Source organism: Dermacentor albipictus, chromosome 1 (assembly GCF_038994185.2).
Source record: "Dermacentor albipictus isolate Rhodes 1998 colony chromosome 1, USDA_Dalb.pri_finalv2, whole genome shotgun sequence".
In the NCBI taxonomy this organism is placed as follows: Eukaryota; Metazoa; Arthropoda; class Arachnida; order Ixodida; family Ixodidae; genus Dermacentor; species Dermacentor albipictus.
Window position 1 is genome coordinate 85,247,135 of NC_091821.1, and position 27,974 is coordinate 85,275,108.

General features: G+C 45.8%; 1 protein-coding gene across 1 annotated transcript; it reads right to left on the minus strand.

Moving 5' to 3' along the window:
* Nucleotides 1–217: 217 nt before the first annotated feature.
* LOC135896221 (endothelin-converting enzyme 2-like) lies at nt 218–27,025 on the minus strand. Its single transcript, XM_065424585.1, has 4 exons — nt 26,782–27,025; nt 23,239–23,392; nt 9,139–9,401; nt 218–2,591 (listed from the first exon to the last, which is right to left on the minus strand). Exons 1-4 carry the CDS (start codon nt 27,016–27,018, stop codon nt 528–530), a joined length of 2,718 nt encoding a protein of 905 aa, XP_065280657.1. The 5' UTR covers nt 27,019–27,025; the 3' UTR covers nt 218–527.
* Between the last annotated feature and the right edge of the window lie 949 nt (nt 27,026–27,974).

Consider the following 27,974-nt stretch of genomic DNA (forward strand, 5'->3'; position numbering starts at 1 on the left):
CGATGTTTCAACAACCGAAACACAGTGACACGTCAAAAATTGTGATTACTCCTTTAGTTTCTCCAGCCCTATTGCGAGATCTGACGCGAGCCATTACGAAAGGCTTTTTGTAAGATGGTCACCCCTATGGTGATGCGGCAACGCGATGTAACAAATGCGACAAATGTTCAAGCTGGTAAGCGTATATTGACAAAAGCTATTCAGTCTTAAGCAAACGAAAACGTAACACATTTTTTTATTTCTCCATGAGCTTTCCGAAAAAGCATCTTGGAAGCTTTATGTAATCACTGCTCTAGTACTGCTAATACCTAATGAACATACAGGATAGCACCCCAATGCAGTCATGCAAAAAAAAACATTGTGAGAGCATTTTTAGAAAATTCGATGTTCTAGATCAGCGTCACGAACAAAAATGATAGAAGCCTTATATTGACTAAGACATTTCGTAGTGAAAAACGGTATGCGTTGCATATATATGGACATGTAGGTAGAATATAAACAAAAAATTAAAACAGAAGAGTCGCCTTCTACACTCGCTCGTCAAAAAAGGTGCAAGGTTTAGCGGGCCTCATTCTGGAGTTGACCGGACAACCAAACTCGCTGGCAAAAGGCGGGAAGTTCATTACGGCCTTGTTGCAGTCTCCCGTGGGTTCTGCGCCGGGTCGGCTGCACATGAGGAAGCAGAGCGTGACAAAGAACTGTTGCCGCTCGGTGAAGCCGTCGCGAAGGCGCTGATGAGAGTCGCTGCTCTGACCAAGAGCCTCCTCCAGTGCGCCGTAGCTGATCTCGAGCGCAGGTATTTCGGGAAAGTGGGTTGTGTAACCGTCTAGACATTTGTCCACATCATTGACTGCATGTTGCCACGTGGACGAAAGCCACAGACCGGTTACATCACCGCTGCTGTTAATACGCAGACCGTATTTGTCCAGAGCGCGCACCAGCTGGGTGGCGTAAAGAAATCCTAAACCTCCGTAGAACATGGCCCGTGTGCCCTGCGCGTAGAAAACAGGCGCCGATAGTGCCTGCACAGAGATGCGAATTGCGTTGAGTACGTAGTCGTAATCGAGAAGTGGCAGGGCCAGGTTGGCCGGCATATGCAATGCGTCGTCATACATGGTGTTCTGTGACAGGTCATGGAAAGATTTGCGCAAGCGTAGCCAGAGTGCGGCGAAAGTAGTATCATTGTAGGGAAAGCCTGCGTACATAATGGATATCGATGACTCTCGGATGAGGTTTTCGGCGGGCCACAGCAGTGTGACTGTCTCGTTTAATTTGACCTGCGCACGTTGTTTTGATAGGCGATCCAAATGCGTGGCACCGGCAACTTTGTTCAGGGCAGCCTCTCGTATGACACGGAGCCCTGCATCGATCTTCTGGCGCTCGCCATGCGAAAAGCTGGTGAGCGTGTAGAGCGAAATGACGAGGAAGCGATACGCCCACTCCACCTGCGCCGCGCAGAAGGCTTCTCGCTCTGCCGAAGCCTTATCAGTTCTGTCATGTACGCTTTCTTGGCTCGGCGCTAAAAGGGAAAAGTCAGCGATTGGGCCTACTGCCTGCAAGAACAGCCAAGCGATGTTCTGAAGTATCTCACCGTTTTCGTAGGTCCGAGTGATTTTGTCAATGGCAGACAGGAGCGCGTCGTGTGACACAATAACGTGGTCCTCGCCGGTGAGTACGGGATCCACCCGCAAGTTTTTGTTGAGCGAAGCTATCCATTCATTCGAAGGGATTTTGGTAACGGTCTTTTCTATGCTCTTGAGCAGTACCTGTGCTGCAGATACCGTACGGCTTGCCTCGGAGAGTTCCTGAAGCACGAAAGTCTGCAAGTTTGCCGCTCTCTTGCTCTCCGTTTCCGTTGCGGGGAGAGTTCCGGGCGGGGCTAGCAGCTCGTAGTGCTTGCGCCAATAGTCGAAAAATGCGCCGCTGGACACGAGTTTACTGTGAAACTTGAATTGGTTGAGAATGGTCGCCGTCGGAGTAATGATCATGGCGCGCTTCCTACCACCTAGCTTTCGCAGAAAGCGGACATGGAACCAGAGCGCCACGGCCCAGTTGAGATCCAAGTCAAGAAGAACTCCAAGTGGGCGGATATTCGGCTTGGACTGTTTCGGCCAGCTCATACTTCGCTCGTCCATGAACTTTCGGAGGACTGCAATGCCGCTAGTGACAGTGTCATTGGGCCTGTCCTTGCAAAGCTGGAGCATGCCGAGAGCCTTCGAGCTTGCTTCGCCGTGACCCTGCCCCGCGTTGAGCAGTGAACGGAAGCGCATTGACCATGCGCCCACGACGTCCTGCTGCGTAGAAAGTGACCGATAGACGCTTGATGCCATCCAGGCGGAGCAAACGAAGGCACTAAAGTCCGCACACGGGTCCATGCTCCTGTTCAGGCGTGCGCCGATGAGCGCCTCGTGGCGATGGCAGTCGTCGCTTTCGCAGAAAAGGTCATCTTCAGCCCTGCTAGGGCGGCCCATCAGCCAGAGAGCGAAAAGGAGAATCCCGGCCACGGCGAACACGATCGAGCTCAGGGCGGCTGCCCCCTTCGCGATCCAAGCCCACCTGCCGGTCAATGTGGATGTCAACGGGGAAACGACCTGCGTTGCGAAAAACGCGATAACAAGTACGTAAATTAAAACAGAGCGTGTTCTTTCTTTATAACAATCGTCATACTTTAGAGTAAGACAAAGCTGATACGCATCATTAAAAAATGTAACGATATCAAAGCTGGTTTCGCTGGTAATCACTATAGGAGTGTGCGCGTAGTAATTTTTGAGACCATATCGAATGCGAATTGAATCGAGTGTCAAATACCTTTCGAGCGGTTTTTGAATAGCAAGCAGTCGTTCTCGCCATTAATACAAAATAATGTTCGTATTCTAGTAATCACAATGCTAGCAAGATGCTGTCCTAACACTGCGCGTTATAAAGCGTTGTTTATTAAAAGTCCCCGTGAGCATTGGGAACCAATAGCCACTTTGTTTGCATACCAGGAAATCGTCTGAAAGCGCGAATGATCGTGGATCCGAGGGTAAAATGTGGCTCCATGAGTCATGTATAGCGCGCTCTACTACATAACTTCTCGTGTTAATGCGAGAGGCTCATTGTGCGACAACGTATCCGTCAGAAAGCCGTGGCAGAAGAACGGCATACGAATTACTGCATCTTCATCTAATTAAAACAAATAAGGGGCCACGGTGAGAAGTTGATCCTTCGCGCCACCGCTACGGCAATCGCTCCGTAGCCGAGTGCGCTAACCACTAGGCCAACATTGCATTGCGACACCGTGGCAACAGGCGACAGTGACCAACATCTTCGAGGCTGTGCACGTAGCTGGGCTCTGCCTGGCGGGTGATTCACTAGATGGCGCATGATACCACTGGCGCCACCATAGAGACACTACTGTTATTATTTCTTGTGCATTATAAAAGTGTTTATTATGATATGTTATTAGTGAGCTAACATGATCTTTCATTGTCACTTATAAATTTACAATGTGAATTTTCTGTATAATCCTATTTTGAACGTTTTTTATGTAGCCTCTCCCCTCTATAATGTATACTTACTCTGAGGGTACTGTAAATAAATAAATAAATAAATTTAACCAACTCTAGAGGAAAAGCTCCCAATAGCGAACATGTATTGAAATCGCCAACCGCAAGGGCGTCGACATGTTGCTACCCTGTGCAGGCGCGCTGGCGCAGACAACAAAATGAGATTTAGACGAGACGCGCAATCAACGCGATTCCGAGCCTAAGTAGGGTGGATACATCTAGTTCAGAGCGTCAATGTCCCGTTTCCTTCCCGGAGGTTTCTTTTCTCTTTTTCTTTTCTCTTCTTTGTTTTTTGCATCTTGTCCTGCTCACCTGTGAGACCGTTTTAAACAGCTGTAGATTCATCAAGCAGCCCTCTGCATTTTTTTTAACCCTCATCTTTTTCTTTTGGGAGAAAAACAAGAAAATGAAGTCGCAATTTCTCCCGAAAGGCAAATCATCGATTGCGATTACAAATTAGTGGAGAGGTACACGAAGTATGGATAGTAGTTTTGTCGGCCGTATAAACTTGTAAACATAGGCATACTATATTAGCGGACAACTTTCTGTGGCTGTGAAGATAGGCTACGGGCGCGTGGCTGCTGCACATGCGCTACCGCGTCAAGTAGTCCGGCAACGTTTGAGGGTGCTTTTGGTTGCTCGGAACAGACGCTGAATCGACGCAGCTTCCCCGTACGACGGTTTCACGTCTCCTCAGACGCGGAAGGGAAAGGCCGCTAAATAAGTAAACCATTACACTCACTCTGGTGTTCTGTCTTATTTAACTCTTGCTAATAAGGTGTTTATGTTTTGTCTTCTCCAGCCTAAACTAACGTGCATTAAAACGCGGTACTCTTTTCTGAAGCGCTCTCACTTGTGCGCGCTTGGCCTCCGTAGCTTTCCCTTCACAGCCACAGAAATTCGCTTTACGAGTTTAACTATTTTAACAAGTACGGTGTCAGACGCGCACAAGCCAACGTGAACACATCTCACTAGATGACCGCAGAAACTAGCTGTCAAAATGCTCCGATCGCCGGCTCACAACCGAACGCTTTCACTCGCGCATACAGCATACGGCGCGAGGCGACGATTTTATCGCGCGTAGACTTTATACAGAACCTCATGGAGACGCCGACGCCGGCGGCAGAAATGCTCCTGGAGAATCCATACAATTCCTATCGCAATACAAACATGACACAATGCGCGAAGGCAAGGTGCAAGCACCGAATATATTTTTCATTGCGTAAATAACGCGGGACGAAGCGGAAATGCGAATGGTCTAGAAAGAGAGTCTAGTCATGTCGCTTTTTTCTTTCACATCGTTTGATATCTCTTATAACAAACAAATGATACGTACTATCTAGGCCAGCAACAATTTGTGATATATTAAGGATTATTTTTCCCCGTAGTTTTTTTCTGTTCAGGAAAAGCGCTTAATTCCAAGTTATAAACTCCGGAGCTGAAAAAAAAAAAACAGCATTTGGTGATTCTGACCGGTCTACATGGCAGTGTATAACTTGACAATAATTACGATAAAAGAAATAAAGTTATCTCGAGCAATAATTCGGAGCCCGCACTGTGAACAAACCGCGAAACTGAAAGTGACCGCAACCACCTCGTGTTCCTGAAATGGAAGCACCGACAGGCTCGCGGCCCGAAAGTGCTGGCGAAGAACGACTACGACGCCCATGTACAGCTACAGCTTTTCCTTCGCCCTCTTGTACTTTTTATTGGCATGGCTTATATTTTTTCACTAATTTCACAGTTAACTGGCTATTCATCTTGTAATAGGCGGGGTACATGCACCATAAACACAGGGACAACAGAAGTAGAAGTGGAAAGGACGAGCGCGGACTCACACGTCGATTCTGTTGGGTGAAAGATGACATATACACAATGATCAAAAAGACTTCATCAGCTTCAAAGCGCTGCGAGCAAGTACAACAGAACGATCGCTAGCACATACGCGTGTTTTCTTCTTTAAAACATACGCTTCGAACAGCTCCCGCGTACTTTAGCGTACTATAAGTTGCAGCTTAAGTGATATTGTGAACAAACATTAGGAAAAACTCGGAAGCAATATTTTTTGTAAATTGTTTGGGCAGTAACTTGCGTATGTAATACGGTCCTGCAAAAAGGGTTGGGGGCTAGAGACCGCATTTTCTTATGTTTCGACAGGTTGTCCGGATGATCTAGTTTTGTTCTTGCAACTTGCCCGGATGTTCTCGTTTGAGTGCTCGGATAACGGCTCTGGCTTTTGGCTCAAGGTCACTCGAAGGTTGCGGATAACGGGAGCTAAAAGCCTTTCGTACTTAAAAACTAAAATTTTATGCCGTCATAGGAACCATACCTCTGCTGTGGTAGCGGGCACCAAGAACGGATCTACAAGCTCCAGTTTGGAGAGGTGCTCCTGAATAAAACCAGAAACTGCATATTGCCAAGTTCCTCTTTCGGATACGATTGAGCGAAGAGGTAGGTTTGGCTTCAGCGTTTTTACAGAAAGAAAGAGCCGAAGTTCCAACCCTGCTGCAATTTTAACGATTGTAAGAAGGCGGCTAAATTTGAGGTCCTCTGGGAGTGCTAAAACACAGTTTCTAACCTTGCTGCTCTTGAATTGAGCAGGAATGAAGCTCTTTTTCAGTGCGATAATATGTTGTTTCTGGCTTTCTTCAGGAGCACCTTTCCAAGTTGGAGCTTGTAGATCCGTTCTTGGTGCCCAATCCAGAGCAGTGGTACGGTATTTACGGGATATTAACCTAGGCGGATGCAGCACGTTCAGCATCGATGTTGAGGAGTACTTAACGCCTGCGTCACCTCCGCCGCGGGTCGGCCTGGCATTGTACTATCTTCGGGATTTTTTGTGCACGCGCACGCGATAGTGAGCAAAGTAGTCCTTAACACCTTCGCTGTTAAGTGTATATGGCGTTGAGCTGCTTAACTCGAGCTCAGGGGTCCAAATCAGGTCGCGGAATTCGATTCGTAATTCCTAATTCTGTTCAGGTGCATGTTAAAGAACCCAAGGTGCTGAGAACTAAACAAGGTACCTGATAAGCATATCGCCAGACGTAAAACGCTAGAATTTGTTCAATTAAAAAAGAACAAGAAAAAAAAGAAGGTAGCTGCGCCTTTGGGCTTCTTTCTACGGTGTAAACGAAATAAATTATTCTCGAGTCTGATTACTGAGAGGAACATCTGACGCTTATCTTATATTTCATACCTTCAATGTAATGCCGTTCCCGACTGTACGTCCCCTCAACTAAGTAGCTTCTGCAATATAAATGGCTGCTTTCATTTATCCGGTTCGCTATAATAAGAACAATTTGCTGAAGCATTTAAAGGAACGGCATGCCTCGCATACACGTATGCATATTTGTAAATCTGCCGTTGTTCGTTGAAGAAGATAAGTGTGGTACTACATTGGGTACCCAGTTTCAATGGGTTACAGTCTTGCAGACATGGTGACACTGTCAAAAAAATCCCTTACCAACATAAAGTGCCACACAATTTGAAGAACGTTATGGGTTGAATGTGGTGTTTTCTCCTCCTTTAAAAATAGCCCGTTTCTGTGCACAGGTCCTGAGAAATATTCAAAAGACACCTAGTTACAGCCTTTTCTTTGCCATGTAGGCCACAGGTCACAGTTTGTTCCCTGCGCGTGCGCTGTGGTATATGAATTACCTTTCTCCTGCGGCTGTGTTTATGTCGGTCAGATCGGACGCTCTATTAATATCCGTTTAAAGGAATGTTTTAAGAATAAGTCATCTGACAAGTATTCCCACGTAGCTAAACATTACAGGGCTTGCGAAAAACAGACAAAGAAGGTGTGCCTTCCGCTTCTAGAAAAAACAAATTTTATACCGTCATAGGGGATGTCGTACACGGGAGCTGTTCGAGGCGTATGTTACAAAGAAGAAAAGACGTGTATATGTTATGGATCCTTCTGTTGTACTTGCTGACTGTAAGGTGCAATTCCTGGACCTCACATTGTGATGGCAGCGCTTTTGGATCGCCTATGGGCATGATTAAGTCTTTTTGATCATTGTATATATGTCATCTTTCACCCAGTAAAATTCAGGTGTGAGTCTGCGCGCGTCCTGTCCACATCTCCTTCTGCTGTCCCGTTGTTTAGAGTGCAGTACCCCCCTTATTACAAGATGAGCTTTCATCAATTAGCCCAACTTGCCGCTCTGACTGACTATTCTATGAGGGAAACAGAGCAGCGTTGTCGGAACACAAGCCACACTGGGGTGGCATTCACATGCACCAGCGCAAAGCAGATGTAGTGCGACCGAGTCCGTGAAGTTTCTCACGGACCGAATATTTAGCTCCGCTCCTGGAGTCGCAAAGCTGTTGGACCAGTGAGCATCGGCGGAGCAGGATGTCGGTAGATACGACGACGCTCATTTTACGCAGCGATGGCACTGCGAGCAGGAGTGAACTAAGGTGTTTCGGTGTCCTCCTCGCGCGGACGAGGTGCGCATTGAGACAGGCTAGAACGGCACCATTCGCGAGAATTTCGGCACAACGACCGGCAGGTCGTGTTTGCAGCTGCGAATATCGGCTCCCGTGAGTCGTGAGAGCTTCTTGGTTTCCAGTCGCGGTCGGTCGCGCGACCTTTCTGAATCGCCGTTCCGAATGCCACCTGAGGCTGTCAGAAACCGTTCTTCTTTGTGGCTTTACCGCAGCTTACATTTGCGTTATAGTTTGAGTGCCTCACGGAAGTTTTCTTGTCTCACTCGACGACGAGCTCTGCAGAGATTGCAGAAATTTTACAAAGTCATAGCTACACTCTTCTTGGCAATCGATGCCATAGCGGATATTTGTATAGCGAGGAAGTACACAGCTGCAGCAGCTCTCCTGACACACAGACAGCTTTTATATTGCTTTTATATTTATACAGATAGCTTTTATATTTTATATTTATCGCATCTTTTTGTTGCTGCATCATTCTAGTTCGGGAAGATTGGCTTTTAATCGACTCTATTCAACTGCCACTTGGCAAGGCGTGAAAACACGGAGATAGCTAGCGGCAGCCACGAGCTACCGGCGGAAGGTCACGTTTTTTCGCCTCAGCTCTCTCTTCGAATGAAATAGCCGACTCGAAGTTAACACAGGGCTAAGCTGATAACGCAATGCTCTTTTTGTTAAAGTCCCTTTGAAATCCCCGCAGAATCTTATGCGTGCGCCTCAGGGCTCGCGCATACCCTTACGAAACAAATTACAATATGGTTCCGCCACTTGGTGAGCCTGAAGTGATAGATATCATACCTCTATGCTAGCGCTTGCCTAAGGCTCTTGGATTTTAGGACTTGGAAGATCTCGGTTCCCTGTTCCTCCGAATGTGCCACACCACTAAACAAGGACTATTGGATCCCTTTGTAGCAATGAGGATAGTGCGATGGCATAGAGATGGCGCTATATAGCATCATTTTTTTTAGAATTGATTATACTACCGTGTTTGCTTCCTGTCTCCTAGAGTTTTGTCACAAGCACCCAATTGCACAGCTAGCCCACCTGCAACATTTGTTGGGTTTGGGGCGGGGTAAACAGAATGGGACGTCCAACATTCTGGAGGCGCGATATTTGTGCCAGCGATCTGTGGCGGGCGCACCTTCAACGAGGGAACGCCGAAGCGAGCCTTTTTGCCCTCGTGGTAGACGAGCGACGTATCTTGCTGGGGCGACGCGGTGCCAACAGCGCCATCTGATGGCGATGTGGCTGCCAGCTTGCACTTGCGGTCTGCCGTGGTGTCGGGAGTACCTACATATGAAGGCAGCGGCACCACGCTCATGTCGGCCCCTTGCGACTCGCCGCCAATTGAAGAACGTGGACCAAGCGAAGGGGCCTTCAGGATGCCCGCTGGACCCCCCGAACCTGCGGGCAAATAATTAAGCATCTTTTAATTAAGCGGTAAATTTCACTAGCGCAAGCTCCAAGCAAGAAGTTATTGTTTCTTGTCCTTTTTCTCGTTATAGCTCCTTCTAGCTGCTCACACACTAAAGAAAGAGCATTCACTACTTTGCGTAAAGATAGTGCTGAGCCAAATAAGACAATAATTCTGACCGATACCATAGTGATGCACTGAATAATTGCGCGAGTAGAGCATATATGCAAGCAAGCTTGGACTGGTAATATACCGGGAGCGTTTGCTATAGAGTGATATGGTCAAGGGAGGCCAAGAGTGCCATTATTTCATGTAAAGACTTATATTCTCAGCCAACATTCCTATCATATTAACAGGTTGAATTATTCAAGATGTAAACACCTTACATATGGATGGCTAGATATTGCCCAAAATCTGGCTTCCTGTACACTAGCTCTTTTTTTTTCATTTTAGCATAAAACCCCGGATATACATGGTGTAAAACGTGTCTCAAATTCGCTGTTCGGCTGATAAATTGCGAGAATCATCCCTTACCGCGCATTAAAATCTTAATTTTATCAGTAACTTTATTTAAAAGGTTCTTTGAGCTATGGAAATGCAGCTTACGCATGCTTGAGACTCCTCGGCATACACACTATGCGCGTGAAAAGGGGGATATTCAAAATGCGCGGTAACCTGGCAATACAGGCCACGTTCGCCATCTTGGTTAAGGTACAGTTGCAAGGCCGGCTGTATGTATGGACTGTATGCTGTGAGGTCCAGCGATCGTCGCCGTGCGGCCTATTCAAGACTGAGATACAAAAATTCGCCTTCGTCGTCCAGCGATTAACAAATAGCGAACTTCACTGTGCTGACAGTAATCGAGGAAGGCAAGCCAGTAGGACTGTCCAGATGGATGGCATTCACAAAAAGCTTACTTGTTTTGAAAACGAAACCTACGCCGGGCGTCTTTATTGCGGCGGCGCGCGCTCCGAGCCTGAACTACAAGTACACTGAAAAATTGCTCGTTCGCTCTAGAATTTCGCGTCAAGCCTTGTAAACAACCTTGTATTAGAATACAGTTCCTCAGGTTTGTTGCGCCCACAAGAAAACGCGTCACACGTGACAAATCGAACCTCAGCTAGTAGTGCTGTTTGTCGAAGCTGGTAGTAAAGTTCCGTGCAAGCAACGAAAAAGAACTATGGTTGCTTAGTTCACGTTAAATTCTTGCTTCGAGTGCGCGAACAGAAATTGCGCAAGTCAGGTAGCGTGTGTATGTCCTGTGAAAACGGAGGACAAACGTGATCAGCAAATTGAAGGATCAGGACAGGTTTCCGTGGCGCTGCTTTCTTCAGTTCGCTGCAGCACGTGTCAAGCTTTCGCGCGATAGAGCGTTGCGCGGGTATTCCCTCGCTCGCGTTCTCTGCAGTGCTTCTGTATATGCAATACAAGCGTCACACGGGGCAGCAACAACAACAACAACAACAACCACAATAATAATAATAATAATAATAATAATAATAATAATAATAATAATAATAATAATAATAATAATAATAATAATAATAATAATAATAATAATAATAATAATAATAATAATAATAATCAAAGGTGTTTATTAATGTGTCCAGGAACAACCTCGAGGGCCTTGGTGCTGGCGCACTCGATAAACCAATGCACGGGAAGAACAATGCAAAGTTCACGCACACATACACGCACCCAAAAAGAAAAGAACAATAATTTCGGGAATGCAGAATTTAACTGAGCATAAAATGTGTGTTCGAAAAGAATGCAAAGCAAAAGTGGAGAAACCGAAAAAAGGATTACAGAAAGACGTAACACACATCAGATATGAGAGTTTTTGTTCAGTTATTCAAATACCTCTGCAACTCCTTTCAGGAATATAATAAAGTTAGGCATGGAGATATCCACGAACTCCAAGTGGGCGCTGTATGTCGCCTGCACTCTAGCTAGAGGGTCACAAAAATGTGAAGGCTCAAAGGCGCGCTGTTTCCTTGCACGTTTCTGCGGAATGTAAAAGCGCACATTAGAAAGCAAGTGCGAGCAGCAGATTTTTCCATGTATTAATTTGTGAAGAAAGAGAACATCCGATCCATTGCGTCTACAGGTGAGGGTAGAGTCTGTTTTAGCTCTGTGGAACTGGAAGGCCTACACTCTTATATAAAGTTACAAATGGATAATAATAATAATAATAATAATAATAATAATAATAATAATAGCATGTTGACAGCTGCAGGGCATTAAAAAACATGGCGTATCGCACCATTTGTTCTTGATAATCTACTAATCATATTATTTACGTGGCCATTCCATGTCATGTTGTTACCGAAGTAGACTCCCTGGGTTTTTATTGATGGTACTAGCTCTATTTCTACGTCGTTTCACTTGAATGGAGAAAGCTGAACACAATTTTGTCGTGTTCGAAATCAGACCACCTTAGTTTTACTATTGTTAACGTTTAAGTAGTTTTGAGTAGTCCAGTCATTTATTTTAGATAGCGCTTTGTTACCTCTATATAGTAAGTGTGTGCCTGAATTTCCCGCAATAAATAAATTCGTATCATTTGCATCTCTCCCCAACAACAAGACGATCAAGAGCTCCAATCACTCATTGATTTTTCGGAAGGCCGACCTACAAATGTGTCGAAGGTGTTTTTAAAGAGACTATCACCGCTCTGCTTGCGCAACGAGATCCTCTATAAAAAGAACTATCCTTCGACAAGGCACAGGTACCTGTTAGTCGTACCTCTCCGCAAAGAAATCCTGCAGGCATGCCACGACGAAGCCACCTCAGGCCACCTCGGCTGCGCACGAATCTTGGCATGGATCATAAGCAAACACTACTGGACAAAGCTTGCAGCAAAGGTAAACCATCGCGTCAGAACTTGCCTTGACTGTCAGCGAGGCAAAGTGCCACCCACTAAACTCGCCGGACTCTTATACACTCCGTTAGCAGTGCCGGAGTCGCCGTTTGCCAAAATTGGAATTATTTATTTCATTTTTATATTTACACAATACTGCAGGCAGCAATGCTGCCCAAGCAGGAGAGGGTTTACAAAAGACGCTTTTTCAACATATTTTCAAATGAAACATAAAATGTGTATTCACAACAATTTCCGGTAAAAGGTTCCATTCTTCGCTCGTAAGTGGAAAAAAATTATTTCTGAAAGATTTTAGTGCGGGCAGAGTACGACTGAACTACTTTAGAATGAAAAATACGCGACGACCTGTGTGGAGCATGGGTAATATATGTGGCATTTGCTAAACCTGTTTAGTTATGAAACAACGAGTAAAAGAAATTCAGCCTGCCGATTTTACGGTGCACGTGGAACGGATCCAGTCCAAGTTGGCCTAACATGCAAGAAACGGATGACGATGTTTTGTAACCGGAGCAAACAAACCGTGCAGCCTTGTGCTGAATTTGTTCAAGTTTATCAATTTTCTAATTAATGAACGGGTCTCACACTATGGAAGCATACTCTAGGACGGGGCGTGCGAGGGAACGATAAGCTTGCAGCTTGACAGATGAAGGGGACTTCTTTAGCTTTCTGCGTAGAAAGCAAAGTTTTTTGAAGGCTTTGTTGCATATGTTGTTAATATGGGTGTCCCATTTGAGGTTACTCTTAATTTTTGTGCCTAAGTATTTCAAAGAGGTAATAGATTCAAGTTTCCGGTTGCCAATGTGGTAAGTATAAAGTATTGGTTTTCGTTTCAGTATTACTGTCATTGACACTGTTTTGGAAATGTTTATTTGCATTCCTCTGTCGTACCAGTCCGCGAGTTTACAAAGATTACTGTTAAGTGTATCCTGGCATGAAGAACTTCTGACAGCAGAATAAATGACACAATCTTCAGCAAACAATTTCACCTTGACATTAGGATCCAAATCTTTAGCAATATCATTTACATAGATAAGAAAGAGCAAGTGTCCCAACACTGACCCTTGTGGTGCACCGGATAAGACAGGCAGGCTATTAGATTTCATACCATCGATTTCCACAAAGTTAACACGATTCGCTAAATAAGTTTCAATCGAGTGCACAATATTTTCTGGTAGTCCAAGTGATTTAAGAATTTCAATTAGATTTACATGTGGCACACGGTCAAATGCCTTTGACAAGTCTAGAAATATTGCGTCAATCTGCAGGCAGTCATCTATGGCACTGGCAAAGTCGTGTACAATAGACAACAATTGAGATGAGGTTGAAAACTTCCTACAAAAGCCATGTGTAAATTCAAGAAACAAATTATTCGCTTCCAAGTGGTTAGATATGTGATTAGCGATAATATGCTCCAAAGGCTTTCAACATGTGCTTGTGAGGGAAATATGTCTGCAATTGTTAGGAATAAGTTTATCACCTGATTTAAACACCGGTATTGCCTTGGCCGTGAGCCAGTCTTTTATTACTGAGCTCTGTTTAAGGGATGCATGAAAAATACTGTATAGGAATCCAAAAGTTAGTTGGGAGTAGCGTCGAAGAAAGTTGTTAGGCCAACCGTCGGCTCCAGGCGATTTTTTTTACGTCAATATCAAGCAACATAGAAAGCATTCCTTCGCGACTAATTGAAACGTCAGGAATTGATTGAGATGTAGATGGTGTATATGATTTATCCTGGGCGCTGAGAATTGAAGGTCGAGTGAATTCTTTATAAAATGTGTCATTTAATTCATTGACGGTATCATTCAGATTAGAATTTATGCTGTTGTTTATTCTTAGCTGCTGAACATTTCGATTAGAGTCGGACAGGAAAAGCCAAAACTTGTCTGGGGAGTTTTTTAAGAATGTAATCATAGTCTGATTATGCAATTTGTCACGGGCGTTACGTAGTTTGATGAGTAAAGCATCCCTTAAAGAGCGGAATTCGGTATTCTGAGCTAGCTTATACTTGCGTTTGCGCTTTATTCTACGTTTGAGATTATTGATTTCACGAATGATCCATGGATTATGACGTTTTCTTTCTACGCGTCGGTACGAATTTATCAATACAATACTTAACAACAGAGTTAAGTTTGTCCAAGAGAAGCCTGACGTCGTCATCGCGTTTAAATTCATCAAGGAAAAGGTGTAAGCAATCCAAGAGGGATTCGTCATCAGCCCATGAAAAATCTAGAAAGGACTGCGTGATGGGTGTAACTTGGACGAATTTTTGTATTTCTAAGTCCACATGTACAAGCTTGTGGTCAAGAGAAACTTCATGACCTTTAGCTTTAAACTGTTTGCCATGTTGCCATAGTTTAGAACGTTTCTTTAAAGTAGCCACACAAAAGTCGTGGCTAACAGGAATAGTTGAGCCTTTCTGTTTGAGTGAATATGTAGGACGCGCAATTTCTCATTGTAATAAAAGTTCATTATGACTGGTCTAGGTTTATCACACCGTTTTCTTTCCTATTCTATGCACCCTTCCATGGTACTGATTGATAATCCCACTTTACGCAGATTAGGTCTTCAGTAATTGCGGGCTTTAAACTGCTCAGACTCGAGCGATCAGATTCAGGAAGGCCAAAAACAACTAAATTGCGGCGCCGACTTCTGTCTTTGGAATCGTCTAATTTCTTTTGTTAAGCATTGGTCACTTTCTTTAGAGAAGCAACTTGAGTTTTTAATTGGCTGATTGCTTCAGTATGCTGCGCGAGCACTTTTAGCGTATTGTTTAATTAAATGAAACGGGCGCTCATGGATTTTTTGAGATCCGAATGCGACGTAGCTAGATTAATAATAGATGCTTGTAAGGATAAGGACATATCGGAGAGAAGAAGCTTGATCTCATCCCTAGAAGGTCCGGGATTTTGTTCAATATCACCAGCAAGCAACAGAAAAAGCACACCCCATGCGTCATCAAGTTAAGAAAAACACTATTCAGGGCACGGAAGGATGATAATACACCTATTATCATTACGAAAGCAGCGACAGGAATAATAAGGACGAACATGTACAAAGAACATCAGGCGGTTCATGGCTGCATCTTTGATGGTCTCGCCATGCCCTCTGAAGGTGTGCTTGAGTTATCCGGGTATTTTTACTGTGAGTGGTCTCTTCCACGACGACAAACAACCTCCCGCCCCGCTGCCAACCCCATCAAATCCACAACCAGTGACCTTTTACTTTTCAGCAACGACCACTTGGTATCCATGCCCGCGCACGCCATCACGTCAGCGTACACTCCACCCCGATAGCCTGGTATCCCCGGTCCAAGTCCTGGAGATGCTATAACTTCTAACAGCGCCTTTGCGGATGGCGCGATGCATACCGATGCGTCTGTTCCCAGTGCGCTCCCGCGGCAACAGCGTGGAGAAACTGATCCGCCGGCTATCTAATGCACTGTCCCTCCTCGCTACGCCGGTGTCTTTCTCGGGACATCCTTGCCTTCTGTTCTCACACACAGTGCAAGTGCAGTGCAGTGCTCACTCGCCTCAAAGATACTGCCTTCATGTTCGCCCACAAAGGTGCCTCGCCGGCTTACGCTACTCGGCGCCGGAAAACTCGCGTCCAGCGCAGCCAATAGTCCCGCTGCTTCCCGACTTTTCGTCACTACATCCACCGGACCACGATTGTCAGCAATCATCCGGGCCACGTTTGTCAAGCTACCACCAAACCTCGTCCACTGCAGCATTCCAAAACCAGACCGCCGGAGTCAACATGTACACCTCAACCGATTCGACCTGGACAGTGCTGACTAATCCCGGGATTGTTCAAATTCTGTATGTAACTGTATATAGTGTGCGCATTTTTTCTAACGTCATTCTCGTCGGCACATAGTTTCCGCGTTTCAACATGCACATATTCTTTCTTGCACTGCTATTTTCACACGAACTTATAGTTCGCGCTAGGTGAGGACCCTCGTAGTGCCAACGTTAATGTGGTGGCGATAAAGACGAAGTTTGCTCGGCACGCGGTGGAGAACGCACTCGATCGCGCCGAGCTAGACGGTCGCGATATTCGCAGATTCCTCAACCTTGTTCAACGCGCCCGTCTGCATGGCCAGGCCGGCTCCCTCAATAAACGTGGCGGCTCGTCTCACCTGAGCCACCACATACCCATCCCTAAATGTGTTGACTAAGCGCGCATAATTTGCATTGCGCATTACACGCAAGTATGCAAGCAGGATGCAGCCTGTAACAGTGGCACTGTCTTTCTCGCCTGACGGAAACAGGGAACAACGACAAGATGAGCTTTGTCACTCTGTGGCACCTATTGCGTTGAGATTCCTATGTGAGAGTGCAAAATTAACAGCGCCGAATGACAAACTTCGCGATGAATATTCCGGAATACAAGTCTGGCTGAAAGATCAAGCAAAATGTGATTGCCTTACGATATTAGTGAGTTCAAGTTTACGACAAAGGCACACCGTGAACGCATGAGAATTGTCGAATAATTATTTTACCTCATCTTTCTAACCACAATATTCTTGAGCGCAGCGTGACCACCAAAGAACATAACGCATCTGTGCAAGCCACATCTGCATATACAGATCAAGCAGCCTATCAAGTAAAAGAACCGAAAGTCTATTAACATGCGCAGATGTTTAATTACTCTGAAGGCACTGCATACGCAGTGAACAAACAGTGCAGAAACTACAGGGACCAATGTCAGAAGGCTTTCCGTTCGTAAGCGCAATTTGCCATTGACTGACCGCACTCCCTAATAATAATGTTGCGAAGAGGAAGCCCGATGCACAAATGTATTTACAGCTATTTACATGGGGAAAAGTTACACGGGGAAAAGCTAAAAAGGTCGCAGCTCCAGGAGACGGTCTATGACTTCCTCGTCGCCTCCCTCTTGCGCGCACTGTCCTGTCAAAATGCACCGTAACACAACCCCCGGGGGCTGGAGCGCCGACCCGGAGCTTCTTAGAATGATAGTTAGATAACTAGATAAACAGTACGATTTTAAACGGGGCACGTCAACGACGTCAGTTCGTAGCCCGGACGAGGACTCTCCAACAGGGGCGATTTCATAATTTAATTCACCTAATCGTCGCAATACCCTACGTAGGGCCCGGTATAGCATGACAGCAGTTCTTCGGACAGGCCGACATGGCGGCTTGGAGTCCACAGCAGAACGAGATTTCCGGCAGATAATTGAAGATTCCGGTGGCGACTGTCGTAGCGAGTCTTTTGTGACGCCTGGGACGCTGTAAGCCAATCACAGGCAATCTGGTGAGTCATACGCTGTGAGTCATACGAGCCCGACCAATGGCGTCATATGCGTATTCTATGGTATGTTGCGACACCAAAGGTAGCAAGGTGTCAAAAGGCAGAGTTGGATGGCGACCAAACAAGAGGTAGAAAGGCGAGAAACCCACGGTATCATGACGTGACGAATTGTACGCAAATGTCACGTAGGGCAAAGTGCTGTCCCAATGGCGATGGTCTGCTGAAACGTACATAGACAACATCTCTGTAAGGGTGCGATTCAGTCATTCAATCAGTCCGTTCGTTTGTGGGAGATATGTGGTTGCGAGCTTGTGTTCAGTGGAGCAGGAACGAACTATGTCTTCGACAACTTGGGACACGATGTAGCGGCCACGATCTGTCAGCAACGGCCTTGGGCCACCATGGTTAAGAATTACGTCTTGAAGTAAAAAGTCTGCTACATCTGTAGCACAGCTGGTGGGCAGGGCACGTGTAGTAGCATAGTGCGTCGCATATATTCTGTGGCAACAGCTATCCATTCGTTTCCTTTTGTGGATGTGGGGAAGGGGCCAAGGAGGTCCACGCCGACACGAAAGAAAGGCTCTGGCCGAACATCGATTGGATGAAGGTGGCCAGCAGGTTGCGCATATGGCCTCTTTCGATGCTGGCAGGGGTCCCAAGTCGCAACGTAACGTCGCACAGAGCGGTAAAAGCCTGGTCTGAAGAATCCACGTCGAACTCTGTCGTAAGTGCGGGAGGTGCCAAGGTGTGTGGCAGTGGGTGCGTCATGGAGCTCAACGAGAACATTAGAGCGGAGATGACGAAGGACAACTAGCAGTAAATCTGGTCCATCCGATACAGGTGTTGCGTCGATAAAGAATGTCGTCATGGAGCACAAACATTCTTCTTGACCGATCTCATTGTCCTGAAGTCAAGGGCTGAATGATCGACCGGGGAGAGTCGTCCTTTCGCTGATCAGTAACGATGTGCGAAAGTTAGAAATGGTCAGAAGGCAAGTGTCGGCACCCTGTTCGTCGTTGTAAGGAGGATCGACGGGTTGATGAGAAAAGCAGTCGGCGTCCAGGTGTAAGCGGCCGGACTTGTACATCACAAGGAAAAAATACTCCTGAAGTCTGAGTGCCCAGTGACCAAGGCGGCTAGTCGGGTCTTTCAGTGACGATAGCCAGCACGGGGCATGGTGGTCGGTGATGATAGAAAATGGGCCGCCAAATAAGTAAGGGCGAAATTTAGGCACCGCCCTCACCAGAGCTAGGAACGTGCGCTCGGTGATATAAAAATTGCACTCTGAAGGGAAGTTTCGTTCTCGCAACTTGTCTGGATGTTCTCGTTTGAGTGCCCGGATAACGGCTCTGGCTTTTCGCTCAAGGTCACTTGAAGGTCGCCGACAACAGGAGCTAAAAGCATTTTATGCTTAAAATCAATGCAGTTTCCGTGCTAAGAATGATGCATTGTTGTTTGCAGTAACCATACGGAACACTGGGTGTTTCTCTATTTTATATTTTCCCTTATAATTACCTCTTATTATCAACAGTGCTATTAAACGCTTCACGGTAATCTTAACTGGTTTATTACATGTGTAAATGAGAAACCTTTAGAGCATATCGTCGAAAATACCAAACTTTATTGTTTGCACTGCGGTTTCTTTCATGCAGCCTCTTATTGCAAATAGTAAGCTTGAGAAACGCAAAACTTACACCTAGGCGGCCTAGTAATGTGCCGGACGGCAAAATAAACGAGCCTCGGGCTGAATTCAAAATATCTGTTGTTCATACGAGCTCTTTTTCCGTGGCCGGCCACCTCCGCCAATACTATGTCCAAAGTAACTATTGGCTGTGGCCTTTTCTCACGGATAGTTCTTGCGTAAGAACTTCTTTGTGAATGCTGTCCTGATTTTCTTCCTGGTCCGTCGTCTCCATCGAAGTGCGAGGGTAACAATAATTCCTAGCGTGCGGCGTCACAGTGTGCTAGCAAGCTGTGGTGTTTTAGGTCGCTTATCCGTGCAATGAAGCAAAACCTGTAGGCTTTATATACTGTTAATTTCACGTTGGAAGAGCAATTGACAAAAACGCCGTCGTGGTTGTACAATAAATGCACAAACTTTTGGCATATAGACAGCGTCGGGGTTTTTGTGGTATCAGCTATTTTAATCGATCACAAGTCGCCAAATTGTTAGAACGGTCCTATACGCCGTGAAAATGTGACCATACCCTTCCAAACCTTTTGCTTTCTGCAGTTTATCACTAATCCTAGCCGCACTGCGCCCAATTTATGGTCAAGATTAGCCAGTTGCCAGGATAAGCTCTGATACCTTTTTTGAGATGTGGTAAAAGAATGTTAACTCGGGTTTAGAAAAGCAACATTTCTTTGGGTTGAGTGTTAGCCCACAGCTATCAAGACGTTGGAGCACCATATTCAGAGTCTTCGTGTTCTGATTCTCTTTTACTGGACACAACGTTATCGTCAGGAATGTTGACTCCTGGGATACCAGCATTGATTCGGAGTGCGAAACGTTCGAGTGCCGTGGGCGTAGTGCCCAGAATGATTTGAGACTTGATTTGTGTGAGCGTCGACAAATGAGCAGTATATCTTGCTGTGGAACGGAGCCACGTCAAAAAGACATTGACAGTCGTACCATCTTGTTGAGACACTCTTCGTAGGTTGACAATGTCGTACCCAAAGCTAACTTCTGGCATGAAACGAGTGTGTAGACGTTTCTTCATTTGCGTGTACTAGTCTGGCTGGTGGACTTCGCTTTCACCAGCATTACTGCTACAACAGCAAGCGGTTGGGGTTGCTGGCACTATTGGCATCTATAAGGCGCAGACTTCGGTATCTTGTTCGCCGATATAGTGGAGGAGAACTGCTTTCTTCTGCGCTGGCGTTGGTTATTTCGAGTGCTAACCAAAGATTTTCGAGCTGGTCAGTCTACCGTCGCCACTGGTAAGCAGTGGCTGCCGAGGCTGTTACACTGTCGACAAGCTGGACAATGAGCAAGAATGGAGAAAATGTCATCTTTTCTCCCTGCTTGAGACGTGGATACTGAGTTATTTCATTGCTTCAAAGGATCGCTCCCTGTAGTTGACAAGACTTCACCATGCAGCCTTGAAAGTGGTTCTCCCTGCGAATGTGACGCATGGTCTTCGTATATTGTGACCAGTTGTGTTTAACTATATAGGTTTAACGCTACGGAAAAGGGGAAGACCGTGGACACCGTCACGATTTCCAAAACGACACTGCCTTTATTGTCCGATTTCAGTCTTGCCTTGGATTTCTGCTGGCGTATGGATAGTTTTGTCTCGGCCCACTACACTATAGTATATATGCCTCTTCCTGCTACATCTCGCCCTTTTAGATATCAAACTGGCAATGCCAGGTACATTCCATTCCAATTACATAAATATTTAGCTATAATAGATGCCCCTGATGCCCGATGCGTCGCAGAGCTCCTAAAAACAAGCAGCCTGGCAACCGTGTCCGAGTGGCCAGTGTGCGTAACGCTGAAACGAGATCTGTTTATTCATGCCGAAATTGTCTTTACTTGAAAGGTAAAGCTGGGACAATCGTATGTAGGATTTGGTTAGGTACAGTCTTGGTCAAAAAACTTGAACCCGCTGTGAATGGCCGGGGAGCGGCTGCGCTCCGCTATCGCGGCGCTGCCGCCGTCGGCGCGCGCCGCTGCTCGCTTGCGCCGAGGATAAAGAGGGCGAGGGAAGCATGTCTCACTCTCAAGCATCCTTTGATAACAGGGCTCGTGAAAAACTAGTGCAGCGTTCGTTCTGCCAGCTGCGAGGTCGTAAAATGCACTCGCCTGGGCAAAACTGCCCGGCTTCCATGCAGCGCATTATAGTATAGAAATTGTCCTAATCATCGAAATTACCTATTACAATTTTATCCTACACATTCAAAGGCGAGAGCCTTCGCATTATGCTTATGTTTTTAGATAAACATTTTGAATGTGTTTCTGAGTGCGATGACAACAAAAGATACAATTTATATTGACATATCTCTCAGTGCTGCCTAGCGTTTTTCCAGGTTTTATTGTAATATGCGGGCAATTCAATCATCGTTCGTTTAGAAAAGAGCAGAAGCAGTAATTTCGACTACAAAGCTCTCTGTAAACACCGTTAGAATATCTCACATACGTTTACCGCACTTCTCCTAAGGAACGACCACACGAGTGCGTTTGGCGTTGAACTTCTTTAATTAAACCCACAGTGAGATTATGAAAACTTTTCGGGACTTGAAGACGTTTGCCCTGCCTGAGTAGCCGATTGAGTTAGACCCATTCCCTCAGCATTTTGGAAAGTGTGCACTCCCTCGTCTTTTTAATATCTTCGTGCACACTGCCTCATCGTCGTTAGGGCCCACTTTCATGCACACATGTGGCCAGCGTAAGTTCATCCCGTTTGCATTGGGCATCGCGGGTTTGAATCGCGTGAAGTAGACCAGGGCCACGAGATTACAGGAGTCTCGCATAGTGAAGGCGTCACACCAGCGGGGCTGTCACTGTCACGAGTTCACTGGAAGAAGTATTTTGTATATAGTTTACTCAGGTATCGTTCGTCTCTACGAGAAAGGGCTTCATAGGCAGCTTTAAAAAATGGGTTATACGTAGCGTCCTTTCAACCAGAGACCTTGGCTAGCTTACAGTCAAACACGTGGGCAAGCTGCAATTGTTCGGGACAACCATAGACCAAACCACACTCAGTGCCTTGAAATCATGCTCCCCCTTGTGATTTCGTCGAGAGATGCAGGCGCCATCCTGAAGCTCATGCTTTCTTGATTAATTTGCTACTTGTGACATTCATGATTACAAACACGAGATGCCATTCTGACACATTATTTAATATATCATTCAGCTGGCTGAAGTCAGATCTCAGCCACGATCCTCGCAAAGTGCCCTTGTTCGAGCATGCGCAGGACTATTCAGAGCGTCGTTCCTCTAATTTGGTACCGGAAAACATTAACTGATAATTACGATACTCGGAATTGAGAAATTTGAGCGCACCGCGTTTGACAGCGGTCGCCGGAAACTCTCGCCCGCTCATCCAGCATACGCTGCAAACGACGTGCTAGCCGGTTGGGTACCCGCCGTGGTTGCTCAGTGGCTATGGTGTTGGGCCGCTGAGCACGAGGTCGCGGGATCGAATCCCGGCCACGGCGGCCGCATTTCGATGGGGGCGAAAACACCCGTGTACTTAGATTTAGGTGCACGTTAAAGAACCCCAGGTGGTCAAAATTTCCGGAGTCCTCCACTACGGCGTGCCTCATAATCAGAAAGTGGTTTTGGCACGTAAAACCCCAAATATTATTATTATTAGCCGGTTGGGTGGCTTCCGATTCCCCATCGTTACGTTGGCGCCACGCTCGTCGCACTAGTTCTTCACGAGCCCTGTTACCAAAGGATGCTTGAGAGTAAAAGGCACGCTTCCCTCGCCCTCTTTATCCTCGGCGCAAGCGAGCACCGGCGCGCTCCGACGGTGGCAGCGCCGCGACAGCGGAGCGCAGCTGCTCCCCGGTCGTTCACAGCGGGTTCAATTTTTTTTACCAGGACTTTACATTAGGTCGCGGTTGCGTCCCAGAACCATGAACAAGCCAGTAATGGCGTTTCCTTTTTTATTTAGTGCACGACTATGCAGATGCGCCCGCGGCATTGTATGCTCAGCCACGTGCCTTTTTTTGCCTCTGCCTCCATCAGTGACGGTGTTCTGCGGCGAGTAGTATGGCGCGAAGATTTCTTCTGGTCATCACCGGGTACTAAGGCCCGCACTGAGGTTGCAGCCGGCTTTCGCACCACGCCCTCCAATACGCTCTCCGCCATGTCGTCCTGCAAGAGCCGTAAAGCCATGCCCGCGCTGCATTTAGTGTTGCTGTCAATCTTTGCAAAGTGAAAGAAACACCTTCTGGTTTAGCCGCTTCTTCAAACGCCGAAGCGTTCGATTGAACGAAAATCAATTAACATCAACTATAGCATAGTTTTTACATGGCCTATACCGTATAGCATATGTAGTTGATACTGAAATTGTCCAGCATCAATTATGCGCAAGAGGAAAACTAAACAGTTTTTAGAAGGACACGCGCGTAGCTGCTTTGCCACAAGCCATCTCGCTGTGTAATGGCCTTCGCGAAGTCATCGCTGACGAGTCCAACCATGATTCATTCCGCGAGCTACTGCAGCCTCACTATCGTCTAGCATCCCTCCATGACGCATATTCATAAGTTGGTGTATATTTTGTGACTGCTTCTTCCATTTCTGCAATTGTAGTCTTGTTGTGAGTGTTGCTCGTGTATTTATTTTATTGTTACAGTTCCACAGTGTTGTTTTTGTATCCTTCTGTATATACTTCCGTTACCCTGTGGCCAAACTAGAGCATCTAAGGTATGCGGAATGCTAACTGAATGAATAAACTCAGGATCGGGCTTCGCATAGCTTCAGTCCGTTATTTTTTTACCAACACTTGGCTACCAGTGAATATTATAACAGAAGGAGGTTTAATTATTATTGTTATTATTATGATTATTTTTGTCATTCATATTTTCCTTTGTTCTGCGTGTCTGATCAATTAATGTATTTTTTCGCCATGTGTATCATATTCATAGGTACGGTCGTACAAGCCAACTGAGGCTTAGACCGGCCTGTTCACGTTGTTGTTTTGAATTTTTGGAAGCAATAAACATTATTATTATTATTATTATTATTATTATTATTATTATTATTATTATTATTATTATTATTATTATTATTATTATTATTATTATTCGACGTTGCAGGATGATTCGTCATTCGTGCTCCTTTGCTTATGCTTATATGACATCAGTTATAATCAGCTAAGCTTTGCTCCGACATAACCGCACATAACCGCTCACATCTTTGTAGATTACAGTTTTTATAAGACACTGCCCAATTTTCACAATGTGGCATGGAGTGCATGACATCATTTTTAATGGCACATAAATACCCTAAGCACCCTCTCTCCCCCCCAAAAGTTATAAAAGAATTTTCTGTAGTTTTCTTGATTAGTGATGCAGGCGTAAGAGCCAAGCTAATGGCGCTTTCCTAGTGGTATTGCACAGCAAAAGATTTAGGAAGCAATAGAGTTCTGGAATAATACTTTCAATAACTGTGACCACATACGAGTTAGAAAGTGAACTGACTGTACAATACTTACTTTCCTAACGCACCAATCAACTCTGCTTCTGCCGCAGATGCCTGACTTGCCTCGTAAAAGAAAAGAAAATTACAACACGGCAGATCGCAAACGTTCGATTCTTTTCTAAAGAGAGGTAGCAGAACAGGGGCCGAATTAGTTGAATGAATTCGGCATTTTTCCGCGCCATAACCACGAATTGATTATGAGGGCCGCCGTAGTGGTGGGCTCTGGATTTTTAATGGGGATTTTTGGATTAAGGGGATTTTTAACGTGCCCCCATTGCATGGGACACGGGCGTTTTTGCATTTCGTTCCGATCGAAAGGAGGCCGTCGCGGCCCCACGATCTTATGCTTAGCAGCGCAACCCCATAGCCACTGAGCCACTGCGGAGGGTATGCCGAATCAATTCCCAAAGACGTTTGGTAAAGAGCTACCTGCTTTAGGTAATACGATGTACAGCATCAGGATTGGATGAAACTTTCTCTGACAAGCAATTCTAGCTTAAGAGCCTTTTGCGCTTACGGGCCTTGCTAGACAGATTCTTGAAAACTTTGTTATTCTGTGTACTGTATGCAACTACAAGGTTGAAGCGAAAATTTGCATTCATGCAGCACATTTCAGCCTCATCAAAATTAATGAAGCAGATATCCACAGATGAGAGCAGCATTCCGGGCAAGTTGGTAATCCATTGCTTAAATGATATTGCGCGACATGGTTGCGCTTGGTGTGTCGTCTTCTTTCACGTCCGTGTCGTTTTTTATGTCGCGCAATATCATTTAAGCAATGTCCACAGATATCTGCTCCTGAGGAGCACTCGATATATTGCAGTTCGCTGGGATTGATTCAGACGAGGTACGTAAGGTATGATCTACATCGGGTAAACTGGAACAGTTTGCGGCGGGTGTAGTCTCTCAGGGACTGACGCGCCGGTCACGGTGCACAAGTGTAAAGCCAGATGCGGCCACCCGATACTGCGACCACGAAGCGATCCGCACGTGCGGAGTGCGAGATCAAAACAGAACGTCAGTAAGTGTGAGAAGGAGAGCAGATGGGGCCAGTGAGAAAAGAGTGATCGTCTGAAGAAGGCATGCGTAATCGTCCTTGAATATAGCGACGTTTTTTTTTTTACCATTAGTTAGCTTTGTCCCCGGGTGATTTATCCGCTGTTATTTCAGCCCAAAGGTTTAAAGTTGTAGCATCATAGTTCATTCGAAAACTACTACAAGTTCATTTGTGTACAAAGGCAATTTGTAACAGCAATCATCGCCTTCCATCGTTCCCACGCGCTTCGCCCTTTCCTTTTTTGAAGTAGAATCAAAATGCTGTTTTTGTCTTTTCGTTTTCGTGGCCTTAGCCGCTTTATCGCTTAGGCAATGCTCGGCCAGCAGCATGCATTTGCATTGTCAAGCGATAAGAGCCGCATGCCCAGATACCTACATCAGGATAACGCCCTCTTGCGGGCCAGTCTCGCTGCAGCCGACCTTGTTCATCCATCGCACGCTTGAGAGCAGCACACTAACAGTGCGCAAGCGCCCCGTCACATGGTATATTTTCATATTTCATGGGCTTTCTTAGGAACGAAAAAAAAAAGGACCACGTGAGATATATCGCGTTGGAAACTATTTATCGAGAGGTTTCTCAAAGGGCTCTACAACTTTGGGTTACAACTTGCGGTCTGCAGCCAATACCTAAAAAGTTGAATAATTAAAGATAACTAATCCGTCAGTTAAGGGGAAAATAAAAAAAGCCTGAGTAACTCTAGGCCAGTGCCAACATTATCCATTTGGTTGAATTCGCGTCCGGAGTGCCTTTCATTTATAAAACTTCGGCTTAATTTATGTGGGATAACCTGCATAAAGCCAACAGACTATATATATATATATATATATATATATATATATATAACGTAGATGTCAACTCCAGATTAGTCTGTTTAGTTTTGTACTATTTCACCGTCGCGTACGCGTTGGCCAGTCCTAATACTCTATACTTCTTCGATTGAGCTTGTAGGCGATAGTGCCGCGTGCTAAGTGTAACCGCACTATGAGTATCTCATGGTACTTACGCATACAGCCTTTGCGTCATCTGCTGTGTCGGTAGTACGTGATCGCTTGCGTCCGTGGCGCTTGCGGGCCTTGGAGCTTAGCAAGCTTCCGTGAAACTTGCGCTTCTTTTTCTTGGATTGTCCGGTAACGGCGACATCAACTTGCCCTGCGGCAACGACACTGTTTGTCGATCGCTCAGGAGCCGCGGAGACTGCCGAGGAGCGCGAAGACTTGGAGGAGCGTGATGACGCGGACATGGCTTTCTTCGAGGCACTTCTTCTTCTTCGCTTATTGAATTTGCACGTTCTTCCCTCAGACGTGGTTGTTGATGGCACCAGACCACCCGCTGTGGTTGCTTAGTGGCTATCGGGTTGGGCGGCTAAGGCCAACACCATATGTATTTATATATATATATATATATATATATATATATATATATATATATATATATATATATATATATATATATATATATATATATATATATATATATATTGCGACAAGGCACTGCAGTAGCGGACTATAATTAGAGGACTGACGAAGACGATGATCGCCGATAGTCGCGTGCACAGGCACCAAACCAAACCAAACCAAACCACGGGCTCCATTTTGTATGCATGTCTTCTGCCGGTTGTATATATGTTGCAAATATATTGTCATGCGTCTTTTCTCCCCGTAACATTTCGGTAGTGAGTGCGGTTTTTTCAAATTTCAAGACGGATTTACGCAGCGGACGCTCTTTGGCGGCATCTACAATGCTAGCGCAAGGGGAGGGGGGGGGGCGACAATGCTTAGGGCAGGTCACCAAAAGTGCCTCAACCATGCGCCGCCAACCGCCCCGTCGTTTTCACACAACCGCGTGACCCAGGTATGTTTTCCGGATCTGACAACACCGACGTCGAGGATTGGCTTCCACAGTACGAACGGGCGAGCACTAGCAACAACTGGGACCCGACTCTGATGCTAGCGAACATCATATCTTACCTGGCGGGCACGGCACAAGTTTGGTTTCTGAACCACGAACAAGAACTTCCGAGCTGAGAGGTATGTAAGCAAAAGCCCATCGATATCTTTGGCAAGCACATCGGATGCCGTCGTCCAGAAAGAACTACAGAAAGAACTTGCATGCCAAGCTTAGACTTGCACCGAGTCCTATGTTACGTACACCCAGGACGTCCGCGCGCTTTGTCGCAAAGTCAATGACACGGTGCCG